At 44.9% G+C, this 26757-nt stretch overlaps 2 protein-coding genes across 6 annotated transcripts in view; both read right to left on the minus strand.

Moving 5' to 3' along the window:
• Positions 1-1066: 1066 nt before the first annotated feature.
• Positions 1067-18337, minus strand: LOC142557666 (uncharacterized). Of its 3 annotated transcripts, XM_075669672.1 has the most exons (8): positions 17818-18337; positions 17317-17385; positions 16544-16759; positions 15455-15565; positions 12576-12711; positions 8979-9210; positions 5641-5886; positions 1067-1209 (listed from the first exon to the last, which is right to left on the minus strand). In XM_075669672.1, exons 1-6 carry the CDS (start codon positions 18142-18144, stop codon positions 9110-9112), a joined length of 960 nt encoding a protein of 319 aa, XP_075525787.1. In that variant the 5' UTR covers positions 18145-18337; the 3' UTR covers positions 1067-1209; positions 5641-5886; positions 8979-9109. The 3 variants fall into 3 exon arrangements, with proteins under 3 accessions (XP_075525787.1, XP_075525790.1, XP_075525789.1); XM_075669675.1 differs by lacking the exon at positions 16544-16759; XM_075669674.1 differs by lacking the exons at positions 1067-1209; positions 5641-5886; positions 8979-9210 and adding an exon at positions 11794-11874.
• A 7053-nt stretch (positions 18338-25390) lies between these two features.
• LOC142557667 (uncharacterized) overlaps positions 25391-26757 on the minus strand; it is a 51388-nt gene continuing 50021 nt past the window's right edge. For all 3 annotated transcript variants that reach the window (XM_075669678.1, XM_075669677.1, XM_075669676.1), the window contains 2 exons: positions 26100-26188; positions 25391-25559 (listed from right to left, as the gene is read on the minus strand). In XM_075669678.1, the coding sequence (XP_075525793.1) occupies positions 25509-25559; positions 26100-26188 (140 nt within the window). In that variant the 3' untranslated portion in view covers positions 25391-25508. The remainder of the gene's footprint in view (positions 25560-26099; positions 26189-26757) is intronic.

Below are 26757 nucleotides of genomic sequence, written 5' to 3' on the forward strand. Positions count from 1 at the left end.
GCCAAAGTGGCCAAAGCGTGCAAAAGAGTGAAGCCCTCTTTCCGTTGATGCTTTGCAGCTAGCAAAACTGTAAACAAAACCAACAGCATGCTATTATCATCATAGAGGGAAGCAGAGGCCTGTCCTTAGAGTTTTTTACTATATAGTGAGAAACTTTATGGGCCCTTTGGAGTCGTCCAGTTCATCATTCGCACATTTTTCTCTGAAGGTCATACAATGCCGTGCCCCTGTACCATCTTGCTGGCACTTTATTTCGGTGTTCATTGAACATGCATGATACCGCAGAGTTTGCCGAAGGATGATGTCACATTCTAGGATTAAAGGTAAGCTTTTTAGATGCTTATGCGTGATAGCGGGGCTTTGCAAAAGAGCTGCTGCAATCAGAATTGCACGCAGTGCATAGTTGAGAATGGTATTAGCAAATTAGGTGAAAAGTGGTACACGGTGAGAGTTGCCACTTCGATGGGTGCCGCTATGTTCGTCAAAGCAATACTTTTGCATTGAGCTTGGGAAGCTGCAATATTTTGGTAAAATAATGTCGCCGTCGCAAATGCTATTTGCGTCTTGCGCATGTGCAGTAGTGGTGACGCTATTTTAATTTTTTTTACCTTTGCGGCCCCTATTTGAAAGCTCCCTCATGCGCATGGCATGATAAGGTTATGTTCCATGATGTTCAGTGCAGGCGTGCATACTTGATCAGTCTCGCGGTCAGCCTTTGCCCACAAGCCATGACTGTTGCACTGCGTTGCATCCCGTGTTAACATGCGTTTGTTGACCATCTGTCAGTGGCGCCTTCTCTGCGCCGTATCAACAAACCCGGGCGTAATGCCTTTTGTGCATCACGGTGTGAAGTGCCGCATCCTTTTCCGAACATGCTTGCAGGGTAAGCCTTGTGCAAGCCCGTCGTCACAACATACTGACTATAGTACCTATTAAAATTTGCACGGTATATGGTAAGTACACGTGTGTTGGACCCTGCACCAAAAGTGCTTACTGCTGCACCAAATCGACGTTTGCCTGTGCCAGGACCTGCGCTGAAAGGAGAAATGGCTGTTCGAACACTGCATTCTAGCACGTCGTGCCCGTTTAATTGACCGGCCATCTTCGAGCGTCATTCCATGTGGCTCAGTGTGGTATTCCATGTATTGTTGCCTGGCACTTGCACCAATCAGACGACCTGATGCACATGCTTGTGTCCATTTGCCAGTTCTGAAAAACAATAGGGCATTGGCAAGTCAGCTCGGTCTCGTTGCACTGTAACCATCAGCGTGGGGCAACATTCCAGTGGTGGGGCATAACAAAAAGGCATCTTTTCTTTTTATTTCGCATTGAAGCCCGGTGCTGGTAAATCACTGGGACATCACAGATTTTTATGTTTTTTCATAACTGGAATGTTGTAGTCTTTGGACCTTTAATACAACACAGTCCATCTTTTCCTATAATTCGTTAACTAGGCCCAAGGAGATGTCGAAATTGATGACATCACGACTGGCTGGCATGGAAACTTCATATCGGCGTCACCACTTGTCTGTTGTTCTTATGCCTTTAATAGTTTAACAAGTCTCCAAGGCAAGAGTGGATTTTTTCATATAGTACAAAAGTAATTTCTAATACTGCCAAAATTATTTTCATATTTAGTGTCTCTTTAAACCCGTATTTTATAGTTTGACCAAAGGTGACCTTATTTTGCATTTTATTTTAAAGGCTTATTTTAAACTTTCACACCATTGAAAACTCTTCAAAAGTTTTTCAACTTATTCGGTTTATGTTTTAAATGTGAAAGCCACATTTTACCCTTCACTATGCCATATATATGCACTTGTCATTGCCGTAAACCATAGAGTTTCTTACTATACCTAGAGGGAAATCTGGCGCTGCTGTGCTGTGGTATGCATAGGAATGCCGGTATATTGTGACTTCGGATTGGCATCATTCTCGGAGAGCCAGGACACCTTGAAGACGCGCCTGGCAAGCACCGTTCCATCTTTCACAATGATTCATTTTCTACTAAGACAGCACTAAAAGGGTGTTCTAGCTTTATTATTACACAAAGGCATGTTTCGAGTAATTATGAGAACTTGTTATTGCGTGTACAATTACGTATATGATACGTAAAAAGTATCAGCGGGCCGCTAAGACGACAAGATTCGCCCTCGCTTTGGAACAGTTCGTCGTCTGTTCTTGCTTTTCTTCACTTGGTTATGCATTGTAGGTGAGTAAAGATGTAATATGTGTGAATAGAAAAATTTTATGAAGGTTTTACTTTAAGAGCGCGTCATTTGTGTAGCCATATCCACGTTTTAGAGGAAGCCTCTTACAACACCAGCCAACAAGTCTCACAGACACATATATACAGTCATTCCCACGACGGCGCAGCGCCCCTTAGGAAACTCCCATAGATGGTGGTGCCAGATTTCTCTCTAGGTGTTATAGTGAGAAACTCTATGCCGTAAACGGTACAGGCACCATCATTCCAAATCTGCCAAAAGGTGCAAAAAGCACTTGATGCCGAAAACATGGTCTTTGAGTGCCTACAAAGTGCTGCCTTTATGTAGGAGAAAGCAAAGACTGCAATAAATACATCTTTCCAGTGGTTGACGAAATGGCTGCCATCTATGTTGTAGAACATGACTGAATCAACGTGGTGGTCGAGGTGCTAAAAAAGTCCCGACATTTATGTATTAGGAAAAAAAAAAGCGAAATAACCATGAATTTTAAATGCTGGCACTACAGCCATCTAGATAGTAGAAGAAAAGCGAAGTGAACGTGCTGAGTTCGTCCAAATTGTTTTTGAAAAAAAAAAGAAAAAAGAATTGTTGTTGACAATTTGAGCTCGCCCGAAACACTAGTGTTTAATGGGTACTTGGATCTTGGCGCACAGATTTATTTGCATCTTATCTAGCTCTAATGTGATCAATGCATCTAGGAACTGAAGTATTGAACTTGTGCTCAACAGCACTGTACAAGAGATATAAGCCACCACAGCAAGCAAACAATAAGAAGGAACAGCGTAGGAAGACCACATTTACAGTAAAAGCTTCACGCTAATGTTAAAAAAAAAATAACTGCCAACAGTATCAAATGTGACAAGAGTCTCGCAAATCTTATGGGACTTGATGCGAGGCTCGGCACGAATGTCATGTTCTTTACCTAAGTCTTCGTCTGTTTAGCACTGTTACTTTCCAAAACATGAATCACTGCCAACTTGCCGAAGTTCCCCTTCTTGCACCTAGAGTCTTATATAAGTCTCGAATATTGTTGGTTCACATAAAATGCTCTCCGGCTGAGGGAGCACAGCATCTTCGCAGCACAATGATAACTACTGTGTATAGGAGAACCCACTTATAACAATATTCAAGGGCAAGATACTTCCGTTGTTATAACCGATAACTGTTATAATCTGGCTGCACAAGAAAAGCAGAGGGGACAAACATTTGAACATCTAATAAGACAGAAAGAAGTACCTTGGAGCCAACTAATAGCATTAATGTTTTTCAAAGTATTCTGATGTAACAATGTAGCATATTTGGATGTAACAGCTGCTGCACCGCAAACTTTTGTGTGCTCTATGGTAAAATAAACCACTTACTACAATGTTCTCATGCCACATTATGGGCTATAAGAATTAAATCTGGCTTCTGTACATCTGTGCCAGAATAATATGGAATGCTAAATCCAGGGTAAAGGAGAGAGAGAGAGAGAAGAGAAAACGCAAGCAACTTCGCCACACACACGCACCTTTGTTCAGCACACCCCACATGGCACGCCTTTGTCGCCCCTCTTCAGCTTCCCTTCCACCCCTCCAATGTCTGCGTGAGGGTGGAAGGGAGATGGGAGAGGGGCATGTGAGGCTGGCAATGCGAGGCCAGTGATGTGATGTGACAAAGGCATCATCTATGAAGGCATGTCGTGCAGGCTGCACTGCACAGAGGTGAGTGTTGCGAAGTGGCTTACATTTTTTTTTTTTGAGTTAATGTGACGAAGGCATGACGTGCAAGGTGCACGGAACAAAGGTAAGCGTAGTAAAGTGGCTAGCACTTTTTAGAGCACAGCTCTTAAGTGCTCATTCCTGTGCTGAGTGCTGGCCTCGGCGTAACTGGCAGAACGAAGGTAGAGCACAGTGGAGGATGAAAGACGACGATGGCGAAGAGAGCACGAGGAGGCAAGTGGAGGAGGAGGATACAACGGAAGCGTAAGGATGAAAGTGGAGGAGAGCATGGCAAAAGGGTGAGGAGGAAAGCAGAGTGCTGCACCAGACATGCTCCACGGCGGCAGCCCGCTACGAGATGGTGCCATAATAGTGTGCGCCGTCACCCAGTTGCTGATGACGTCATTACTAAGGCATGCGGAGAGTGCATCTGCCAACACCATACATGGAAGCAAAGCACTGGTGTGGGCTTCAGACCCACTGCACATGTGCTAATTCACGTGCACTGCCGCCGCTAGAGAATGCACTCCAAGCCATGCGATCCTGTGTTCATGCTTTCTTTTTGAACAATGAGTGACTGAACCGGTGGATGTGCTTCTTCTGCCGCTGCTGCTAAATGAGCTGCCCAAGCTGAGGCACCGCCGCCGAGAGGATTGTGTCATTCAGATTCAAATTACTTGCTTCGATATATCACGATTTCAAAAGACCTAACCAGCTGCACTCAAGTTTCGCATTAGGGAGTATCGTAACTTCCACAAGTATTGCGGATTCTTTTTTCCTTTCAGCACCCACACTCAGTAGTCAGATTTAGTTGTTATAACCGATAATGGAGCATGGAAGCATTGTAGTAAGCAGTTTATTTCACCATAATGTGTTTGTCTGTTGTGTGTATGCACACACACACTGTACTTACTTGAATCTAGGCCAGCCAAGATTCTAAGCCGACCCCCGAAAGTCCGAAGAACAATAATGCGAGGACAGCGTTCCCAAAATGAAAACAGCATTCTTTGGATACGAACGTGCCGAGCTCATTCAGCGTTGCTAACTTCCTTATCGCTGTCATCTTCTCGTTGTAGCCGGCGCACGCCAAAAAGTGTCGCCTGATGTCCCCTCCAATGACAGACATGTTTCTCAGTGATGCCAAAGTCCCACCTGGCTTGAACGTTTGATGATGCCTCTTAGCACAACTTTTCATATGAAAATGGCAGCATAGTGGCATCGCCTGTTTGGTGCCATTACGGTAACGGCACAGGAGTGTATTAGAATCATGACGATACGACACTGGTCAAAATGGTGACGTTGCTCGTGTACTTCAGTTGGCTACTGGCGGGGTTAGTATGTAGTGGCTGTGATACTGACTCTTCTAGGTGGTGCTAGCTATGCATCATATTTATCAGTTTCAATTAAAACCTGGGGAATTTTTTAAAATCCTCGAATCTAAGTTGATCCTAAAGTTTGGCATAAGATTAGTATTTGAAGAAAAATAAAAAAAACTATTGGCCTACATTCAAATAAATACAGTATATATACAAATGTACCAGTGCGAGGAGCACAGTCTTGACGGTCACAGAGTGCTAATATTGTTCAACTTGCTAAGACTTGTCTGCCTTGAATAACTGAAGTCTGGTTCAGATGTAAAATGCGGTTGAGTTTGTAGCACATTTGGTTGGATCAAGTCGAGTACGAATCTGACAACAGAAAAAGGTGCAAACCTTGGCGTGCTCATAGCGGCAAGAAGATAGGTGTTCTGGCAGTCAAAAGATCGAGACGACAGAGTCCAGAGAGCAGCAACACAGTGGCTGTGTTGAGTTCGCTCTTCAGCTTCATTCTGACTAGAAGCCGACTTGACAACTTGCGGGTGTGTCTGCCAGACTTCAGATTCCAGCTGCAATCCATGCTTGAGCCCAACATGGCTTACTGCACCAGAATATGGAGGGGTACAAGCAGTGTAGGTGCAGCTGGAAGAAAGATGTGGGGAACAATGAAAAAGCATCATCAGCAGCCTATGTTATGTTCACTGCAGGATGAAACCCTCTCCAAGCGATTTCCAGTTACCCCTGTCTATCATCAGCTGACTACATTGTATGCCTACAAATTTCTAAGTTTCATCACATCACCTAATCCTTTGTAGTCCTCAACTGTGTTTCCCTTCCTTCAGCGCCTATTCTGTTAATGCGATAGAAGTTTGTTTATCTGCTCGTCACATAATGTGGCCTGCCCAACTCCATTTTTCACTCTTAATCACAACTAGATTATTAGCTGCACCCATTCGTTTCATAATCCAGACTGCCATCTTCTTGTACGCTAACATTATGCATATAATTTTTTGTTCCATTGCTCATTGCATGGTTCTTAGCTTCCCTTATACTCCATTTCGTACGTAGCAGGCAGCCTTAGGAACGCTAGAGAGACTTCGCCCACTCCTCTTATCTGTGACTAAAAGATAGTGTGTTATATGTGAAAAGTAAAAGAGACAGAAATGCGACACGTAATTCACTTTAACATTAAGTCTCATATTATGTTGTAGCAAAATATGACATATTCATTACATTGAAAGCATCGCAGCTCTGAGCCTATTTACCACCACACGAGTGGAGTGCCTCCTGCGAGCAGTGGCCCCAGAGCACTGCTAGAGCTCACGACTAAACCACAGTGCATTGCACGTCGGAAGCACAAAGGTGCACAAACAATAAGCGACTTGACCAAACTTTATGTCCAACAGTTGTATAGTGTCAATTTATAAGGAGATGTTCCATGGAAGGCGTGCCACATCAAGGACAACTGCACTGCCACACTCGCAGAGTGAGAGTTCTGTGACTGCAATACTTACACACTTCGAACAGAACTAGAATCGCAAAAGGTTTGTAGTGAAGCAAAGGAAAGAAAGAAAAAAAAGAAAGAAAAAAAGGGGACAAGTGTAAGAAGACAACACAGAACTTGTTCTTGCGTTTTCTTTCCCTTTCTGTGCTCAAATATTTTCCTATTCCCGAACTAACAATTCATCCAAAGAGACACCATATTGAGTTATATCGGTTGAACTAGCGCTCGAATGTTTAAATGATAAGACTTGGCTTCCCAAAGCAACACTTGGAAATTTATGGGCACCATAGTGAAGGATTTCTGACAAATGTAGTCAATTTTGACGAACTGGAGTTTCTTAAAGTGCATCTGTGAACAAGGGTGCTTTAGCTTTCCACCCTTGTCAACATGCAGCCAACTGGTACTGCGGTCGTTAGGTTCAGGCGTTTTTGGTTAATCTAAACTCCTCCTATTTTCAAGGAGTCATGTCTGGCACACACATCCATGTAGTGACTGCAAAATCCAGACAGCAAGACACGAATAGGTATTCACTGCAGAATGGTGGGCAGCAATGCCACTATGAGCTTTCCTGTTAAGTGAGATGCCATTTATTCCAAAAGCACCTGCTCCTGCTCGGTGTTGGTTAAATGTCCATCAGTGAGAAAAGAATGGTATGATTTCAAGATTTAGCAAAGGCTCAAGCTGACAACCCCTGCAAGCCTTTTTTTGCATTTAAAGCTGCTAAAATACACGAACTACACCATGCAATCCACAATGTTGCATTGATGTCAGTGGTGTGACAGTCTCGGTGTCACATTCAAATAGGGAAGCCTACATTTTTCTCGGTTTAGCTTTAAAGAAAAGATTTAGATATACGGTAGAACCTACTTATAACAATATTCAAATGCCATGAAAATTCCATTGTTATAACCTGGTTGCATGAAAAAGGAAGAAAAAATCAGAATGGGGGATGGCGTAGCTGTTCCAAGAAAATTATAATGGCAGGGAGGTCAGTTCTCCTCCCCACCACCTTTCTCCATCCGGCTTCTGGTTGATGTTGACTCGTTTAACTGATTTAACTCTGCTTCCTGCACGCTCCGATCGCGTGTTGTCAACAAGTCGCGGCTGTCGGCGTTCAACAATGGCACTGCTGCAACAACTGCAAAGAGGGATCACAGGCGGCAAGTGACACATGAGCTCTGCCGAGGCATCACTTTGGTGGCCCCACAAGGTGCCTCTAAAAAATGCAGGAAGGTTGCTGCGGCAGCATCTCAGCGAGAACACCCTATGTCCATCAGCCTTGCATGCTTTATGCGAAGCTTGTTGATATCGTTTTCCAAGGCATCCAGGTGCTCCTCGGAAGGTTCCTTGTGAAAACGAAGCGCCGGAGGGAAGGCCTGAATCATCTGCTGGGGCTCCTGTGAGGACAACGTTGAGGCAGCCTGCCCTACTGCGTCATCGCTGCCGCCATCACTGTCGCTATCTGATGCAAGCACGTTCGCGACGATCACCTTATCGGTTAGAAGCACTTAGTTTCCAAATCTATAGCCATTCGCTTTCATTTCACTGGCAATGTCGTGCGTTGACAACGATCAGCGGGCGGATCAGCCATCTTCCTTTTCGGCAGTGAGTCAAACAACGCTGAGACATCACGTGGCCAAAAACTATTTCGACACAACCACCAAAGACGAATGTGAGCGATTTAATCTGTTTGCAGAACTGCGCTGAATGAGGATCCAGTGAGCAATCTTTTGGGAGCAGCGCAGTTGGCGCAGTACATTTGTGCTTCGGAGGGTGGTGCGGCATAGAGCTATGGGCCTAGACCATTCGTGTTCGGAGGGGTGGAAGGATGACGGGAGAGAGGCATGTGGAGATCGTTGGAAAATGAGCATGTGGTGGCTTGTTGGGGCAGCAGGCCATCGTGCATCGGCTCAAATTTCTCATTTTCTTTTTTCTTTTCAAGGATTTTGCATTTCACTACCTTTCGGCACGGACACCCAGCAGCCAGAATTCATCTTTATATCTGATAATATGGCATCGGGGCATCATAGTAAGGGGGTAACCATGGAAAACATACAAATGTTGGTGCAGCAGCTTTTCATTGTTATAACCGATATAATGTTAAATCTGGTATTGTTATAAGTGGGTTCGACTGTATATAATTTTTTTTATGAATCTGCTATGTATTTTTTTATTTATTTGATTTACTGAGCCTCAATAACGTCCCTAGAAGACAGTTAAGCGTGCTTACCTGTCATTCAGCAGTTGCATCTGTGGAGTAGCCCGACGTGTGACATCTTAAAGCCTTTATGCTGGAGCCTTTACATCATGTGTTCATGTTATGTTGAGCCTGGTGTTCCCACCGTCTTCAGAGGTACATCACTATGTTTGAGTTGATGCTGATGTCAACACTGTCATGTCAGGAATATCAGTTTGCAGACCCTCACTCATAACCTCCTTCATAGTCGTATTCACCTGAGCCCCTGCAGCAGGAAAGAATGGGGCGAGATACTGACTAAAATCAAGGAATCTGAGCAGCAATCACATTTGCCCTTGAAAAATTGTCAAATGGAATTGTATAGTGTCATGAGTAGCGACTAGACCACAGTGATAAACTATAGTACTTCATACAGTACATACTCATTCTGAACTGCGCCATGTTGGAAAGAAGAAACATGCATTTACAGTGGCTGCATTCAGTTCAAGGTCAATGAAATTCTAGGCCAAGATTTTTTTTTTTTTTTCAAATGATGCACACCTCCCGAGTGTTACTGCAGAGGATTTGGTTGGCACTGCAGTGGCGTAAATTATTTCATATTTCGAAATTTTTGCAATGCTACTTTTGAATTTTCAATTTATTGCAGTAAAGAATCCCTTGTCCAAGTTTATTGCAAGTATTTGTGACATCAAGCAGGTCATACAAACCACCTAACTGAGAGTGCTAAGAAACACGCCAGTAGTGCAAGTTAGATGACAATGCAGTCTTCAGTGGTGCACAAAACCCATAATCGGTTACGATTTTGCATAAGATATATACATAATCCTCACTTTGACAGGTCTGGCACACTCAGCAAGCTCAGAGATTTTTAAGTTAGACCTATCAGATGGAATCCTCATAAACCTGAAAAATGATAATTTTTTTATTCTTGTGACCACAATAATTCATGTCCACACACATTTTCCTGGATCTTTTGTGCTTATGTTGTCCTTGAGGTAGGTAAAGATAAAGAAATTTAATGCTTCCAATACATTAAGCACTAAAGTGCTCGGCAGCACATTCTTGCCAATAATAGTAGTCATGCCAGGTTAATATGACGTTCACTGTTATGGCCTACTAAAATTATGGACAATTCTTAGGGAAACCAAACATGGCCAGGTCGTACCTACGAGAACTCAGTACACGGAAGCCTGTACTAGTACATTAACACTTCATTAATATAGACAGTGCTGGCCAGTAAAAAACTTATACTCTGCTAAACAAATATTGTGAACCTCACAGAACGGCTTTGAACATGAACAGCATGCTGAGTTTTATATCAAAGTCCTTTAACCCTTTAAGGACAGTAAAGAAATGAACGGAACTTACCAATAGGATGTAATTTTATTTTTTGCGTGCTAATGAATCTGATGATTACATAAAGCAAGATCATGCTAAAAATTTCAGAAATGCGAATTTTACCAGGAAAAAGATTTTAGAGCTATAGTTCTACTACTCTAGGTACAAACCGAGAAAATGCCTGGTCCTGTAAACCTGACCTTCAAGGTTCAGGACAACATTCATTTGGGCTAGACGGTGCACACTTGAAACAGGAAGGAACAGCGCAATGAAGTTGGCGCTTGTCCTGTCGTTTTCCCTCTCGTGATTGTCTTAGTTGGCGCTGTCCCTTCCTAATTCTGACCTTCAAGCTCAACCAAGGTCAAACTGGGATGCCGAGAGTGACGATGGTGCCGAGCAGCGTCTGTGTTTTCAGTTAATCCCATCTCCTACGCCATCGAGGGGCAACACCTGCAACACTACTGGCACGCCCATCATGCCAGCCTCTTGAGATGCTTTCAGAGCAACGCTAAACCATGCTATTGCTTTCAATGCTTCGCCTTCGGGTAAAACTGACAATTTTTTTTTACACTGTAACAAAAGTAGGCTTGATGGCACACAAGCTAGTGTATGCTCCCAACATCATATGCAAATGATTCTGATGATCATATAAAGCAAGACCATACAAAAAAGTTCTGTCAGAAAGGTGAAGTTTATTAATAAAAATGTTTTTTTTTTTTTACACTGTAATGAAGGTGGCTTTAACTGCCCACAAGTGAGTCTGTGCTCCCAACTTCATTATTATTGAACAGCTCCTTGTACCATGTGATGTTATTTACAAGCACAAACTAAAGCACACTGGAAGTTCCTGGAAGAAGCACGGGGCAACATAGGAGCTCAAATAATTTTCAGGCTTGCAAAAAAAAACAACAAAAAAAAAAGAGAGAGAGGAAAGAGTACTGAACTAGTTGGTCTTGTCATTCGTCTTTTCAGCAAGCTATTGCTTCAAGAGAACTTGAAATAGGCTTTACGCTTTACAGTGCGAATGATCTTCTCAAAACAGGCTTTCATTTGCCATTATGAAAAATACATTCAGGCGCCTTCATTAGATTCTTGCAAATATTTTACCAGAAGTTAAGGCTAAAGCTAATCCTTGCTGATATCGCAGGATGCTACTCGTAATCTCTACAAGACTTTACATATTTCAGGCTTCCCTACAAACCATGTGAATACGGCCATAGGACTGTGGCTGCTAGGCAACTGTAGTGTAAGGCGACTTTATCACATCAGCCTGCCTTGATCCCCTACAATATTCAATGCACAAGAATGAACTGCAAGCTATCCATTTCCCCATGTGCTTGAGGGAGTTCGGATAGCATGGGACTCTCAAGTATCCATCAGTGAAAGAGTGCTGTCCAAGTTTTAATGCCAACACTTTACTCCATTTCATACATAGCAGGCAATACTATGAAGGTGAGAAAGACTTCTCTAACAGCTTGCATTCGCAATAAAGAAAACAGTGTGCCACATATGAAACAAGGGAGAGAGAATTTATTAGAGGAAAGGCACAGGGGTCGCCCTGAGCTAGTCTAGTATGCTCTGGTCTGCTGCTCTGCACAGGGGGAGGAGGAAAGGGGATAGAGTGATGAAAGATGACAATGAGGACAGCAGGAGAGAATGCATATATAGAATAACCATGTAACACATTGGTTTCCTTAACATCTCAAGCTTAGTTTGGTGCTCTTTAAACATTCCAGAACAAGCCTTGTAGCTGTTGATACTGTGTGGTCACACACAGCGGACAAAAAATACTTTCAGACAATGTTTGCCTGCCAATGCCTGCTAGCGTAGAAGCCAGCGTCTTCTAGTGTGATGCGTAGAGAGGGCAGCTGCAAAACAGACACTTTGCAGTGATCACAGTTCGGCTTGACTTTGGCCGGGAGGCAGAAAGGCCAGCCAGAGTCTATTTCCCACAGGCACATGCACCGGTGGTTCAGTTGAGCCCAGAAATTTAATGTGTAATCTAATGTGTTTGTGCAAGCATTTGCACAAACATTTGCACATTGGTGGGTGATGATTGGTGGTTAGATTTCGAAAGAAAATGTTTGTCTGCTCTCTCTCTTGCTTGCTCTCTGGCTCTTTCTCTCTTTCACTCATTTGTTCAGACTATTTGCTTACATTGAAAATAGTTATAGATCATGATGGTTTCCTCATAATTTTTTTCCACAGAGCTATTCCTGTAGAGTAAGTTATTACTAATTCTATGATGAGTAAAACATGTTCGAGCAAGATCCCTAATGCAAGCGAACTCACCAATGCTCTTTCCACGGATGCAAACCTGCACCATTTTGTTGTGTCCGATACCGCGATGACACATTTTGCTTGTTTTGCTCGCGTTCAGTTGAGGGTGTTCTTGTGTCTCCTTTCTTCTGGTGTCAGCATCAAAGGCCTACGATCAATTAACAGATGTAATAGAGAGCTTGAGTTTTCCACAAACAGAACTCGAGGTAAAAAACAAAACATAACTGAATTCACCGCCACGAGCGAAAGCACAAATCACTTGCTCACAATCTTTTCACTAACTTTAATTGTGCTGGTTAAATTTCCTATTATGATAATAATAATAATAATAATACCTTAATAAAGGCTAGCATGGTATCATATGACCAGTATGGTGCACTGTCAGAATTTGTTTTGGACAGAACGCTGGGGATGTGCTCAGCCTCACTGACAGCCACGTGCAGCCACGGCCGTCCTAGGAGAGGCACGCCAACCTCGTCAACTTCCACCCCCCTTTTCCTCCCCCCTCGTGCACGCTTGTCTGCGTCACCACAAACTCGCTCCCCTCCTCCTTTCTTGCATGGGAAAATGGCGCTCATTCTTTGTCGCGCAACACATGATTTGAGAGCTCTATTTGCAAGCAGCCGCTTGTGGTTAAATCATTTGATTATCTGTGTCCATGGAAGTTTCCATGTATTGTATTGGTATTCCTTTCCTTTGTGGCGTCAGTGAAATTTCGTTATATTGACATCATTCAACATATTATATCCTTCAATATAATGAAATGTATAAACACACTTCATTATACTGAGGTTTAAATGTATTGTGATGTTTAGTTACTACAGTCAAGCGCCTGTACAACGAAGTGCTCGGGATCTCCAAAATCCTTTGTTATACAGGCAACTTAGTTGTAAAGGCTGTGCATTGTACCACTCAGAATAGAGCAGGCTAAGCCTGTACGTTCGAAAACCTTTATCTAACATAAATTCAAGAGAGACTTAGTGCAACAAATCGCAAGTTTCTTCAGCCACAATTCGTCTGACAGAATATGCGATTGTGGCCAAGCTCATTGCATTGAGGTTCACAGCATGCTCAGTGGAGAAATGCATGAGCTACGCAGAGTAAAGCAGTGGATCATTGAATGCTGTTATTGCCTCCCTTTCCATTAAAATTCATGGTTCATTTACAGAATCTTCATCACTGTTGCCTTTGCAGTCATTCGTGTCCTTTATAACCTAGATGGCTTTGAAGACATCATCGGTAGTCAGTTATGATTACAAGCAGCGTACGAGTTGAGCGATTCCTGAAGCAGTGCAGCAGGACTACCGTATTTACTCGCATAATGACCGCACTTTGCAGTCAGAAAAATTGTCGCAAAATCAGAGGTGCGATCATTACGCAGGTTAAATTTCCCGCGAAAAGAAAAAAATAAAAATTTTCGGCCCGCGTTTGCTGCGGGACACCAAAACAAAAATGGCGCCCGGCAGAGCAAGCCGAACGCGTTTTTTTTTTCTCACGAGTACATTACGTGCAATGAAACAGTTTCTTGCGTATCAGTAATGAATAATATCGTTAATATCGGCAAGTTTGCGGCAATAACGTAGCCATGTCCACTTTGAGGGGACAGAAACAGATGGGCGCGCTTAGCTACCAGTGACATAGAAACACATGGCCGGCATGCTGCGGAAACTGTGGCATCTGTCTTCACAACTATCCTAATATGGCACGTTTCCGCTAAGGGTGGGTGAAATCTTAGCTGTGCTACAAGCGTCGGCATATGAATAGGGTACACTTTTAACGTATCAGTGTAAACGTGGCTACTATCGTTGCCGCTCGCGATTTGTTGCATGCCCATGAGTGCAGATGAGAAGAATCGAAAGGCACCTTTTTTGCTGTTGTTGATCAAATAATAAAGCCTACACAAAATAAAGGAAAGTTTGGTTGCAGCTTTTTTTTAGTCATGGAAGTGCGGAAAGTGATGAAAGTAATGAAATGAGGCATCTACTTAAGAATGTTTGGTGCGTGCAGGCTGCTTGGTTTGCCTTGAAGAGTCGTTCGCGTAGCATTCGACAGATGGTAAGTGCGATCAATATTAGCTAGATTTGGCACAGGAATATCGCTGCGGCAAGTTCTGGGTGCGATCATTACACGGGAAATAAAAAAAAATCGAATTTTGACGACAAAATTCAGGGGTACGATCATTACGTGAGTGCGATCATTATGCGAGTAAATACGGTACTTGCAACATCAGGATGCTCGTCAAGCATGTAGCTAGTGCTGCCGTTAGTGCTAGTGCGGAGCGCACGTCAGTGACGTCTGCCTAGAGCAGTGGTGGAACCGTTGTGTGGCGTTTGTTGTAAAGCCACAAATCAGCCGCCGGGGACACCAAATTCCTTCGTTGTACAGGTAAATTTGTTGGTGGTCTTTGATGTAAAGGCATTCACAATACATATCAAACACAGTTCGTTTCGCTGTAGAAGCATTTGTTGCAAAGGAATTCGACTGCATATATCTATCAAAAGCCTTTTTCTTTGTTTTCTGACTTTACAGAGCCACTATGCCTCAATCTTTAGTTGTTACTTCACACCAGTGCTGCCTTTTCCTTTCTTTCATGGTGGACTCTTTGACAAGCTCATTAATCATGTTGAAGCTTTATTGCTAAAGGATGACACAAGGAGAGGCTTTAGACAAAACACAATCTAAGTGCAGCACAGTGAGACTTAATCTTTACATATTTAGCTTACTCAGTAAATACTTGATTAAGAATTTTGCTATGTCACTGAGCAAAATGGCGATAACGAGGAATCATGACAAGTCACTGGGGCAAATGCCATGTATCAGCCACTGCGACCCACTGTGCTGCTGTTGCTCACATTAAACAAATCCTGATGTGAAGAAGGTTTCAAGCTTACCAATGTCTTTCCATTTGGTGAACACCAGTTGTATGCCTTGGTAACTCCTTCAGCTTTCAACCCCAATGATGACGGTTGGCCTTCGGCAAGGTTGACGTCTAGTGAGAAGACCTGCACGATAAGCCAGTGCTTTCCAAACTGCGAGTCATAACCTTGACGGGATTATTACAGATTTCATGGGGATACTAGGGAGCCTCAGCAATGAAGGGAGAATGATATTGATACAACCATGCTTGAGAACTGCTGCTTTTCATCACAAGGTTCAAATTAGCAGCTGCCAAGGCGTTTCAGTTTTCGTGGCTAACAGCAAGGTGTGTATGTAAAGGTTTTGAGAAATTGCACAGTATCTAGAAAAGCTTTTCCATGCAAGTAGGGATGCTCATGAGTGTGCCTTCTAATAAGCTGGTTTCGAGCTATGCTGGCTTTCTCTAACCACACTGACCATGAAATGAGATTTCAACCTCAAGTTTGCACATAATTTGTCATGAAATGCAATCGTCGAAATTATTGTGGAACTATGGAAAGAAGCAAGGGGAAGGTTTTAAATGTAGTGATATTCAATAGACACAACTGGGAACTCACATTCGGCCTGCCTCGATTTAATAACTGTTGCCTCACTGTTTTTACATACACAGCAAATTCCAGAAAGTGAAATCTAGTCAACAAGACTAATGGATGTGTTCCCTCACATACTTAACTAAATCTACCAGCAAAACACTGTATTTGTTCAACCTCTGTTATGAGTGACTGGTTCCAATAGTCTAAAACTAAACAAAAATCTGGTACTTATGCAGACTGCAAAGTCACTGTGTACGGCTTACCCTTGTATTCAGAAATGCATGTCAACTTCAAGCCCCTTGCTTGACTTGGTGTAAATGACGCCTGGCATGAACGTGGCAATGCCAAAGACATTGCATTTCCTTCAGCACATTCACAACAGATGTCTTTTAGATCAACTCAAGCATGGGCTTCAAGTTGGGATAAATTTCTGAATATGAGGGTTGGTGTGACTTCGGAAGTGGCAGGTCTCAGACCCTGATCAGCAGTAACAAGTTGAGCAAAGTTGTGATACAAGGAGTAACGACCAACCGGTAAGCTAAGCTGCATGTGTTTTGGTGACACTGCCACTGTGTTTCTGAAATTCCTGCTGAAGTTCTCATGTAGGGAAGACCTTGTGCATTCACTTGAATCTGCAGGCATTGCTTCATTTGGTGGTATCCAGCTGCCTGCCCTGATGAGTTCATCCATTTGCAACCATGATGATGAAGGCTGGCCCTCGACAACATTTACTACCAGTGGCAGTACCTGTAAAATAGGCCAGCACTTCTCAGTTTGTGGTCTGCAACTTCGGGGGGAAGGAGAGAGGTTCATGGTAATAACGAAGTGGTTCAGGGAGTAAAAAAGATAATACTAGATAACTTCTTCACACCATTCTTGGTCAAATATCCCGTATCACAATAATGCTTGTGGAGGTGGTTTTTTGAAGAGGGTAGGTTCATATACAGATGCATACAACAGTTCCGATGCATGGCACAGGGTCAACATAAAATTTCCAATGTGCATTTTTATACCACCTCAACTTTCTCAAAACGTACTGGATTCTTATGAGCAGGCTTTTCACAAAGGTAGACTTTGGCTAAGTTGATCACGCTTTACCACACTGACTATGTGTACTCCAGAGTCAAGTTTGCACAGATGAACTTCAAATGAAAACTTCACCACACTAGGAAAATGTTCTTGAAGTTGTGCAGGAAGTCATGTTTTATTTAGGGAACGTGATTCTTATGACCTTATGCAGGCGTGATTGTTACCATCACTGTTGTCCCTGCAAATCCTCAAAAAAGTGTCTCAAATATACTTACGTTCGCATCTCCTTCCATGCGCACGCTGCAGCCGTCATCACCAAAGCTGCTTGAGCCGGCGCTGTTTGCCTATAGAAAACAGAAGATCAGTGTCATTACAATGCATAAATATTTACGATTTTAGGCCTCAAGAACAGCTGCAAGTACATGTACATCAATGGAACCTATGTTCAGGGCCATGAAGTCAAAGATGACAAAGTGTAGTACGGAAGGCAATAACAACAAATTCGAAGTCATCAGAAACAGCCTGCACTGTATGCAAATGCTACAGTGTAATCGTTCAAGCAAGGCACCTAAGCGTGAGTGCCGCAAATGACTCATATGCCCTGCTACTTGTCCTCACCCGTAGCTATTTGCAAGTCGCGCTGGTAGTAAGAACCGCTGCACCTAGCTCCATCGTACGTACGTTTCATTTCATAAAGCTAAGTGCCAACTGTTTGTGAATGTATCGGCGCTGTTATGCCATAGGTCTATAATCGAATACGAAACATGCCCACTCACCGTGTCAACACTCACGATCTCCTGCTGTAACAAGGCTAGCTCTTGGCGTGCGACAGGCGCGATCGTTGGAACAGCCGTACGGGAAAGCGCCGGTCTTTGGTGGCAACCCAGCGACACTCTCAGGGTGGGATCATAGACGTAATCACAAGGAGAGAAGTGCAGTGAGCACACCATTAACTTAGGCGGCGCTCGTCCCTCGCGATTTCGCATGGGTACAGCAGCAAGCCATTCGGAACGTCTCGGTTCATCCCGCGGCACTACGTGATAGGATACAGCAGAGTTGCCTGAACCGTTCGGACAACCTAAGACGTCACAAGACCGGGGCATTCCGCTCAGATGTTTGTGATAGGATGCGGCGTGACAGGCAATCTACAACCACGCCAAATCTATGGATGAAATGCCACGGAACGCATATATAAACTGGCAATATCTTCCAGATATCAAATAATCGCATCATAGTTCGCCTGTGGTTCGCACTTACAAACTAAACATTACCGTCCGCCATGCCGTACGCGCTTCCGATGGCCGCGCCCTCATCAAATGGTAGTGTCAGATAATGACTAAAGATAATATTTACGCTACATAAAACGTTAAATGTGAATGAAAAATTTCGAGGCACTAAATACTGCTCCACGTTACCTCGCAAACTTACTGTTTTCAGTCCGAGTCAATCGGTTGCAGACGACGGCTTTCCAAGCGCAATCCCCAATGACTAGCAACGAGATTGCGAAGGCGTCCAACTTGCTTTATGTGTGTATTACAGTAGTGCGAATCAACAATGTGACAGTGTACTGGTGTGCGGGGTGACCGGAGTCTCCGACGTGTTTGTTTCCCAGTCTTGCACGACAGGTAACGTGCCTCAATCATGTCACTGAACTTGCTTGAATCTACAGTTGCTCCCCGCTCGACGTCGCCTGCACTAGCTGCAGGAAGAAAGCGCTGAAGCATAGGCGGAAAGTTTTCATTTTAAAGCGAAAGCTTTACTGGCCGCGTACTTGCGATTTCGCCGTGGCGGTGCTCCGAGGAGGCACATGACGTAAAGCCCCTTAAACTTTGAAGTTTAAGGGGCTTTAACATGCATGGATGGATGGATGTTATGAGCGTCCCCTTTGGAACGGGGCGGTGGGTTGCGCCAGCAAGCTCTTGCTATTATACTGCCTAATGTCCTACCTAGGTTAAACAATGAAAAAAGAAAAAAAAGCACTATGAACTACCACACCCAAATTTTCTGATCCCCTATTGTGAACTGTGCTTTCGTACGTCTCCGTATTTTGTCGTTTCCCTATTTTTCTTCCACCATTCCTCCAATCGCCTCTTACATGATGTCGCAACGCGCGCCTCGCCGCGAATATTTCTCTCTCTAGCGCTCCCTAGTCACTACTGCGCATGCGCCACTAATAGCACCGAGCCACAGGTGTTTCGCCGCTGCGCAGCGCCGCGCCTTTCATCCGCCGCCGTTTGGTTTGACGTCACACCGCGTTCCTCGTCGTTGCGCTCACCTCCGCTCGCTTCGCCAGCTGCGTCGCATGTCTGACAACATATCGGATGATTGAAAAGAGAGCTCGCGTGCGCCGCAACCACAGTTGAGGCGGCAGTATGGACGGCAACAATTCTGATAAGCAGGAGGAGACCTGGAATCGACATCGGAACGAGATGAAGAGGAAACGAATCGCCCAGGAAACAGACGAACAGGCCGCCGAACGACTGGCTAAACGCTGCAGCATAGCTAGACAACAAGACTAACCTGGACTTGCAATCAAGATTAACCAAGGCTAACCATGCTATGCCTTAGCTTTCGTTACGTATATCCTGGCATAGCCGAGCTAAGTTACTGCCAATTTTCCTGTGGGGAGGGGGAGGTTTGGGCCTCACCAGCTTTCCGGCCCCGCTCCCACATGTGTGTATATAAAGATACCTTTAATAACAGTTACACTTGAAGAAACTTTGTGTGACTTCGAAGAATTTTTCACTGAGGTGATAGCCTTATATGAGTATGTACAAGATCTCCTCATACTAGGAGACAGTTATATTCACAGCCTGAGTCCGCTCGCACCATCAAGAGACTGGCGTCGTGCAAATACACATCAATAAAAAAAGCCATGTAACGCCTTGTGAAAATTTAAATACACAAAGAATCTTTTGCTGACCAAAGGTCAGTTGAGAAGATAGGATATACCATATATAAAGATTACGCAATATAGAACAATTTATGAACACAACTTATTATTATTAGCACAAGGCATTATTATTATTAGCACAAGGAATTATTAGCACAAGGCAATGTGACTTCATAAGGTAATATATTAATTACTTGTCAAAGCATTCCTCAGGCGATTGTTTTCATTTATTTCCCGAATGCAGAATAAATGATTATAGAGTAATAAAGTATCAGGCGCACAAAGAAACAACCATATTAACAAATAAATAAATAAGACAGCGATATTTCAAAAGCGTGAAAGGACACGAGAGCAAGTAGGAGCAATGTGGATTGCGTCATTGAGCACCATATGACGAATAAAAAATTCACCGACTATTACGATACTCTCTAATGCAAAATTTGAGCGCAGCTCTGTATGTGTTTTCATCTCACGATATATTGGCTGGCGCGGACAATCTGTTCCGTGCGGCACGTTTAAAATGGATCGAAGTGTGGCGCGACTGAAATCGCAAGAGGCAGCGCGTGGGTGAGGCGTGGGCGCGATTCACAGCAGCCGCCGGCGAAATACGTCCCACACGACGCCCACTACTCTGGCGCCATCTGGTAGCCACCATGTCCGCACTACGCTTTTCTTCTCACGCTTTCTCCAGCACCCTCCTCTCCGCTTTCCTCCTCGCATCTTTCATCCCATGCTGCGCTTCGCGTTCGCTTTCACCTTTCGCTGTGCTCGTTCGCTCGGTTACGCCGAGCTACGACGCCGAGGCACACCGACGCTAGCCGCAGGAATAGGCGCCGAAGAGCTGAGGTCTGAAATTAATAAGTGCCCAGCATAGACTATGCAGGTGGCAAATAAGTTCTGCGAAATTCCGCAAGGTGGAGGAAGTATCTTGAAAGGGAAAAGGTGTCATCCACCCGAATGCTGCACCAAACTGCAAAGGAAACCCATACTGGTCTCTCAGAAAGAACGCCTCATAGTTAAGAGAAAATTCATCCTCGTCCGGGATATGATCCCAGACCAGAGGACAACTTTTCCCTTTCAAGACTACGCAGTTTTACAAATAATGCAACCAAGCTTCTTTGTGTAGCCAAACGGTAAGAACCTTCCTTCGTGTAACTTACTTATACTTCGCTATCACTAACACTGCTTCGCTTTTCCGGCGAAACTGCAGCCTCAGTTTTAAGGTAAGTCCGAGTATAAGGGCTGCTGCGCATAACTGCTAGAAGACTTCTCCGGAGGGGTCATTGAAGTCTGCAGGTTTTTTTCCAGGACGAAAAAAGCACGCAAAGCAATTAGAAGCGAGGTGAAAATACGGCAACATATTCATTCTCTATAGCATAGGCTATCCATACCATTACAAATAATTGTTAGTTGGCTACCTCCTTCTTTTCAAAAGCACAATAAACTTTGTCTTGTGTATAACTTTAAATATATTGTGTCTGTGCATGGAAATTGCCCATGTTGTGTCTTGTGCATATTGTGTTGTTATGTCTGTGCAAGTCTGAACTGTGCAAATAGAAAAATGAAGTGAGAAAATACGGATGAGGCAGCCACTGCTGGTTCTTCTAATGTATGAGACCTTCACGGGGCCTAGTACGCGTTCTTTAACGATACTGCAGGCCTACAACGTCTCATGGCTTGTACTGCGACTAGAGGACGATGTGTGCACGCGTGTATAATTCTGGAACGCGTTCAAGGCCCCGCGATGATTTCATACTTAGGGCAATCCAGGGGTCGAAACGGCTCTTGAGGCCTGCCAGTATATACACAGTGCTCGCACTGTCACCCAAGATGACTGGTGCGCGCATGTGTAATAAGGAACGCGTACTAGGCCCCGTGACGGTTCCCTACACGGAGCAGGGGAGCGTCGAAGAAAAAAAAAAAGAAAGAAAAGGTTTACAGACAGATGCAAGGCGGATTGGTCCACTAGTCATGATTAATCGTGCCAATCCAAATCGCGGGCAAAAAATAGAAAATAATTAGTTAAGAAACGCAATATGATACTTGCCAGGTTGGCCTGTCCCACTGCACGGCGTTTAGTTTTTTTACATCAGTGTGCTATAAACGTGGCGTCTGGTGGCACCAATGATTACGTTTAGGGCGTGCTAACGCTGACGAGCTGACGATGGACATTCTATCGTTTGTGTCACACCGGGGCCGGGGCCGGTCCCTTTATCCCTTCAAAGCTTTTCCCCGGATCCATACGAGCAGCACCGTGCTGTTTCAGAAAAGAACAGTGTAATGAACCATATACAAAGACTTTAAGAATGCATATCTTGAGCAGCTCGGAAGTAACCATCAAAACAAAAGGCTCGCAGGGGACAAAAGTAAGAACGGCGAGGTATGTGCCCGGTCCCGTATATGATATTTCCTTTGCCTTAATGAATATGCCAAGTTATTAGAGAGTTTGGCGGTTCCGTACTGCTACACAGCACCAAATCCGGTCGTACGGTAATCCGCTACCTTGCAACCGCTGCATTTCATCGGTTGAAAGGATTTACGGTACGGTTAGGCACATTGTAGCAGTCACATATGCCAAGCCTAATGCTCTCTAAGAGAGCTTTAGCCATGCTTTATTATTTGATAGCAATTATGCGGGCATTCTAGGAGAATTTTCGCCGTCCTCGTAGGCGTGAGGTTCTGTATAAAGTCCAAGTGCGATAATATCATACCGCTCCCCACGCCCCATATATATCACGCGGCTGTGAGGGAAAGCGTCCGATGCTCAGCCGAGAAGGATGGTGAGTCGATGCGCACACACTGTTGGAGGTCCTGGGATAAATCACATGCAAAGCGAAGGGGGGGGGGGGGCGGGTGAGCGGGCGTTCCCTCTACTAGGCCGGCCGTGGCTGCGCATGGCTGTCTGCGCGGAAAAGCGCATATACCGCCCGCGATCTATCTCGGATGTAATCTTCGCTGGGAGAGAAGTTTGCACGAGCCGAGATGGCTGGTGGCTGCATGTGCGCTGCCTTTCCGCGCGCCTAGAGTTGTAAATAAAGAAGAAGAAGCAGGTGCGCCGAATACGAACAACGGGCACGGGCCCTTCTCGCTCAGTTGCTGCAAGACGATGAACGAGTCAGGCGTCCGGGTTGAATCCCTGTCATTGTTTTGCTACATTTCAAGTGGTGTCGAAACCGACCCTGACGTCTGGCCCTCGAGTTCCGGCAATGGAGGGTCAGTGCCGTCCGGAGGGTCAACACCAAGGCCATTTCTACGGTTGAAACCTTGCTGACAGATGAGACCACCTCTGTGCGGGTGCTGCACAAGCACTTTGAGCTCGTCTTAGCGAAGCAGGCGGAACTCATCGAATCCGACCGCGCAATACAAGACACACTGACGGATGCAAACCTGGAGGCAGACCTGGCCACAGCTTTCGAGTACAATTACAACGAAGGCGCCAAATAAAACAACGGACGAAGGAAGGAGACACGAGACAACCACATAGGCGCGGTTGTCTTGTGTCTCCTTCCTTCGTCCGTTGTTTTATTTGGTGCCTTCGTTGTAATCATGCATAACCAACTCGCCCACCAGCATGTGCTCAGTAATTTCGAGTACGAACAAAAGACCAGCTTTACCAAGACAAGCGTGCGCCTCGCTACCGAGCCGCGCCCACCGATCCCTTCTGTCTCCGTCGAGTCCACCACGAGTCCTACAGCGCAACTTGCCTCGCCACCGCACCTAGCTGCCCCTTCCGCCTGGCCCGGAGTGCAGCCCGCGGTGTCGTTATCCTTCGTTGCCCTGCCATAGCTGGACATCCGGAGCTTTTCTTGAGAGCGCTGCGACTGGCAAAACTTTTGGCACCAGCACCAGGCAAACATTCACGGCAATGGCTCGCTAAGCCCTCCGTGGTTGCTTAGTGGCTTCGGGGCGGCGCTGCTAAGCACGAGGTCGCGAGATGAAATCCCTGCTACGGCGGCCGCATTTCGATGGGGGCGAAATGCAAAAACATCTGTGTACTTAGATTTAGGTCAACCTTAAAGCAAAGCAACACACAGCACTCTGTGGACAGGCGCTCTGTCCCGTTGTCCTTTCTTGTGTGCTGTGTGTTGTTTTTTGGCGCCTTAAGAATAGGTTTAACGAATAAGCATTCTCATTGACTCCGACATCTACTGAGACGTTGTAACCGGACAGATAACTCGACTATCGCCCAGGCTACGGCAGTGGAAACACTTTTCGGGTGGACAGCCCAGGGGAATGCTCCACGACTTTTCCAGAGGTTCCGCTGTACAAACCACATCACTCTTCCATGTTGTCGGAGCGCCTGCAGTAAACGAGGTCTTACTAGACGTGGACATCTCTTTCATGTGGCGCCTCGACGCCCTTTTGGGTGCACGATAATCCTGAAGGTAGATATGACGTCCACATGGCTCTGGAGGAGTTCAAACGCCACGTTCAAAAGAAAGGAGTGCGCTGCGAGGTTCTCATTACTCGGGAGAGGGATCTTGACGCCGGCCACAACAGCTTCGCTCTTGCTAGGCAGAAAGTATTGATGCAACTCCAACGTTTCAAGGAACAACCATATCTTCTCGCTCATTATGACTAGACGATCCAGACTTATTTCCACAAATGTCACGCCGAACAAGTTCCCGACCAAGGCACGCCCTTCAAGCCGAACACGTACTACATGCTCACTCAGTTGCTGCCAGATGACAAACGAGTCAGGCGTCCGGGTCTAATACCCGTCGTTGCTTTTCTACACCTGGTGCTGGAAGTCACGTAATCTCATGCTCCGGAGGCGCGTTGAAGCGAGACGCCGCAGAGGCCTGCGTTATCCTTTGTTAGCGCTTTTCATCTCGCCAACGTTGCTGCAATGAGCATTTGCGGTAATCGATTGAGATCTGCTCATGTGCGCGCGTGACACCATGATTGTTAATGAAATGAGCAAGCGAATGTCTGTTCAATTTACATGGTCAAGAAAGCTACAAACCATATTTCGTGTAGTAGACTAATGCTTTGCTATCACGATCAATTCTGGTGTAACTGATTTAATTTTTATCACGGGAGGTACGGCAAAGCCAGCCAGTTCATTCTCTCTCTCTGTATATATATATATATATATATATATATATATATATATATATATATATATATATATATATATTCATAATTATCAGTTCATCTTTATGTCCTCATTATCTCACTGGTCTATAACGCCGCGCAGTGCAATGTTGTACAGTCACAATTTGCCGCACAATCAAGTATATTTTAGGTAAAGTGCCTTTATAGCGGCTAGCGCTGGTGTCCGTGGGGGCCAGTGTCCGTAAACTTTACTTTCTGAAGGCGGGCGCTGCTTATTCAGCTGGTCTATTGTGGATGCAAAGCGAAGCAGGCGCAAGTCAGGCGATTCAGGTTAGAGCGTATGCAGTTCACGTATTACAGCACGCAATTGCTTCTCTGCGAGAGCCAACAGAGTCGTATTGGAGTTAACAGGCCTGTGGTGCGTATTTATTGATTTGAAGGCAACTTGAAACAACGGCACGAAGTGTCTACGAGAGCAGCCTTCGCTTCTGGCACGCGTCGAAGCAGCGGGTCCACTCAGCAGTCTGAGTCCTCGCACCGACCAGCCTCGGTGATGACGTAGTTCTTCTGCAAAATAGCAGCGTATAGTGGTACGTGAGTCAATGAATCGAAGGTCCATTCTGTCGACACTGTTGGGCGCCGGAAACACAATAGCTTTGACAGGGCCTGTAGCCGCGTTTACATGAACGCGACAGTAGCGCCTCGCATCTTTCTATCGCACCGTTACACATGCAAGGGCTAAGCTAAGAAGACGCATCACCTAATGCATCAGGAGAGAGATAATTATTGTTCAGAAAGGGGGTGGGGGAGAAAGAAGCGGCATGTTCGCTCTTGATATGCATGTAAACGCTGGCGCATCGCATTATGACAATGCGCGAGGAAGTGTGAAGCGCTAGCGTCGAGTTCACGTGAACGCTGTTTCCAACTATGCACCGTTTCGGGATGGGAACCGTCACACGAAAACATATCCGGCGGACCAACCCTTGTGACCAAACAAAAGTGCGCCGTCAATAAAGCAGTGGTTTGCAGTTAAATTGTATAGAACGACACTGATTGTCGTTTCATGATACTTCGCACAGTGTGAGGAATGCTTATGCAGTAACTGACCTGCATCTGCTGTATCCTGTTGATCTGCTGTTCTGTTGCGAGCTGTCGCCGGAGGATCTCAACATTGTTGGCCAATCTGTCTCGTGATTCTGCGTGTTTGAGATAAAAGGACAGTAATTGGGCTCCATTGCTAATATTGCATGTCAGGTTAAAAAGATGTCATCCTGTAACCTTTGTCTACCTAGAAATTTCCGCCGTATAATTTCTTCGTTGAGTATCTCTGTTTCATAGGACACTCCATATAAAGTTTCAACGAATTTGGAAAACGCAAGCTGACGTAGGACGTTGTCATACTGTTCTAAGATTGGTATCTGGAACAACATGCGCTGTCCAGGCAGGAATACTTCGATGTAGAATAGGTTTACTTGAGTGACGTGTTTATAGTGTGGAGAGGGGAGCGGATAATCACAGGGGAAGGGTATGGGACAAGATGCGCTTTTTGCGGTAATGTAGGGTGAAACGTGCACATTTTTCTAGGAATTACACAACCTATGCGTTCGGACAGTGTACCGTGTTCCTCCATTAGAGTGACATACGGCGGTAACTTTTATTTCACTGAGGCACTTGGACGTTTTAGCTTGTCCGTGTACATATAACCCTTTATGAATACCGAAGACGTAGACGTGAGCGGCCGCGTTAGTGGTGCCATCTTGGGCTG

Source organism: Dermacentor variabilis, chromosome 9 (assembly GCF_050947875.1).
Source record: "Dermacentor variabilis isolate Ectoservices chromosome 9, ASM5094787v1, whole genome shotgun sequence".
Taxonomy (NCBI): domain Eukaryota; kingdom Metazoa; phylum Arthropoda; class Arachnida; order Ixodida; family Ixodidae; genus Dermacentor; species Dermacentor variabilis.

Bases quoted from the DNA above. Each gene is read 5' to 3' on its own strand.
- LOC142557666 (XM_075669672.1), bottom strand. From the start codon at position 18,144: ATGCCCCGGTCTTGTGACGTCTTAGGTTGTCCGAACGGTTCAGGCAAC. The intron at 16,760-17,316 runs GTAAGTATATTT...CCTATTTTACAG, and splicing joins GCATGGAAGGAGATGCGAAC to GTACTGCCACTGGTAGTAAA. The intron at 12,712-15,454 runs GTAAGCTTGAAA...AATTGATCGTAG, and splicing joins CACCAAATGGAAAGACATTG to GCCTTTGATGCTGACACCAG.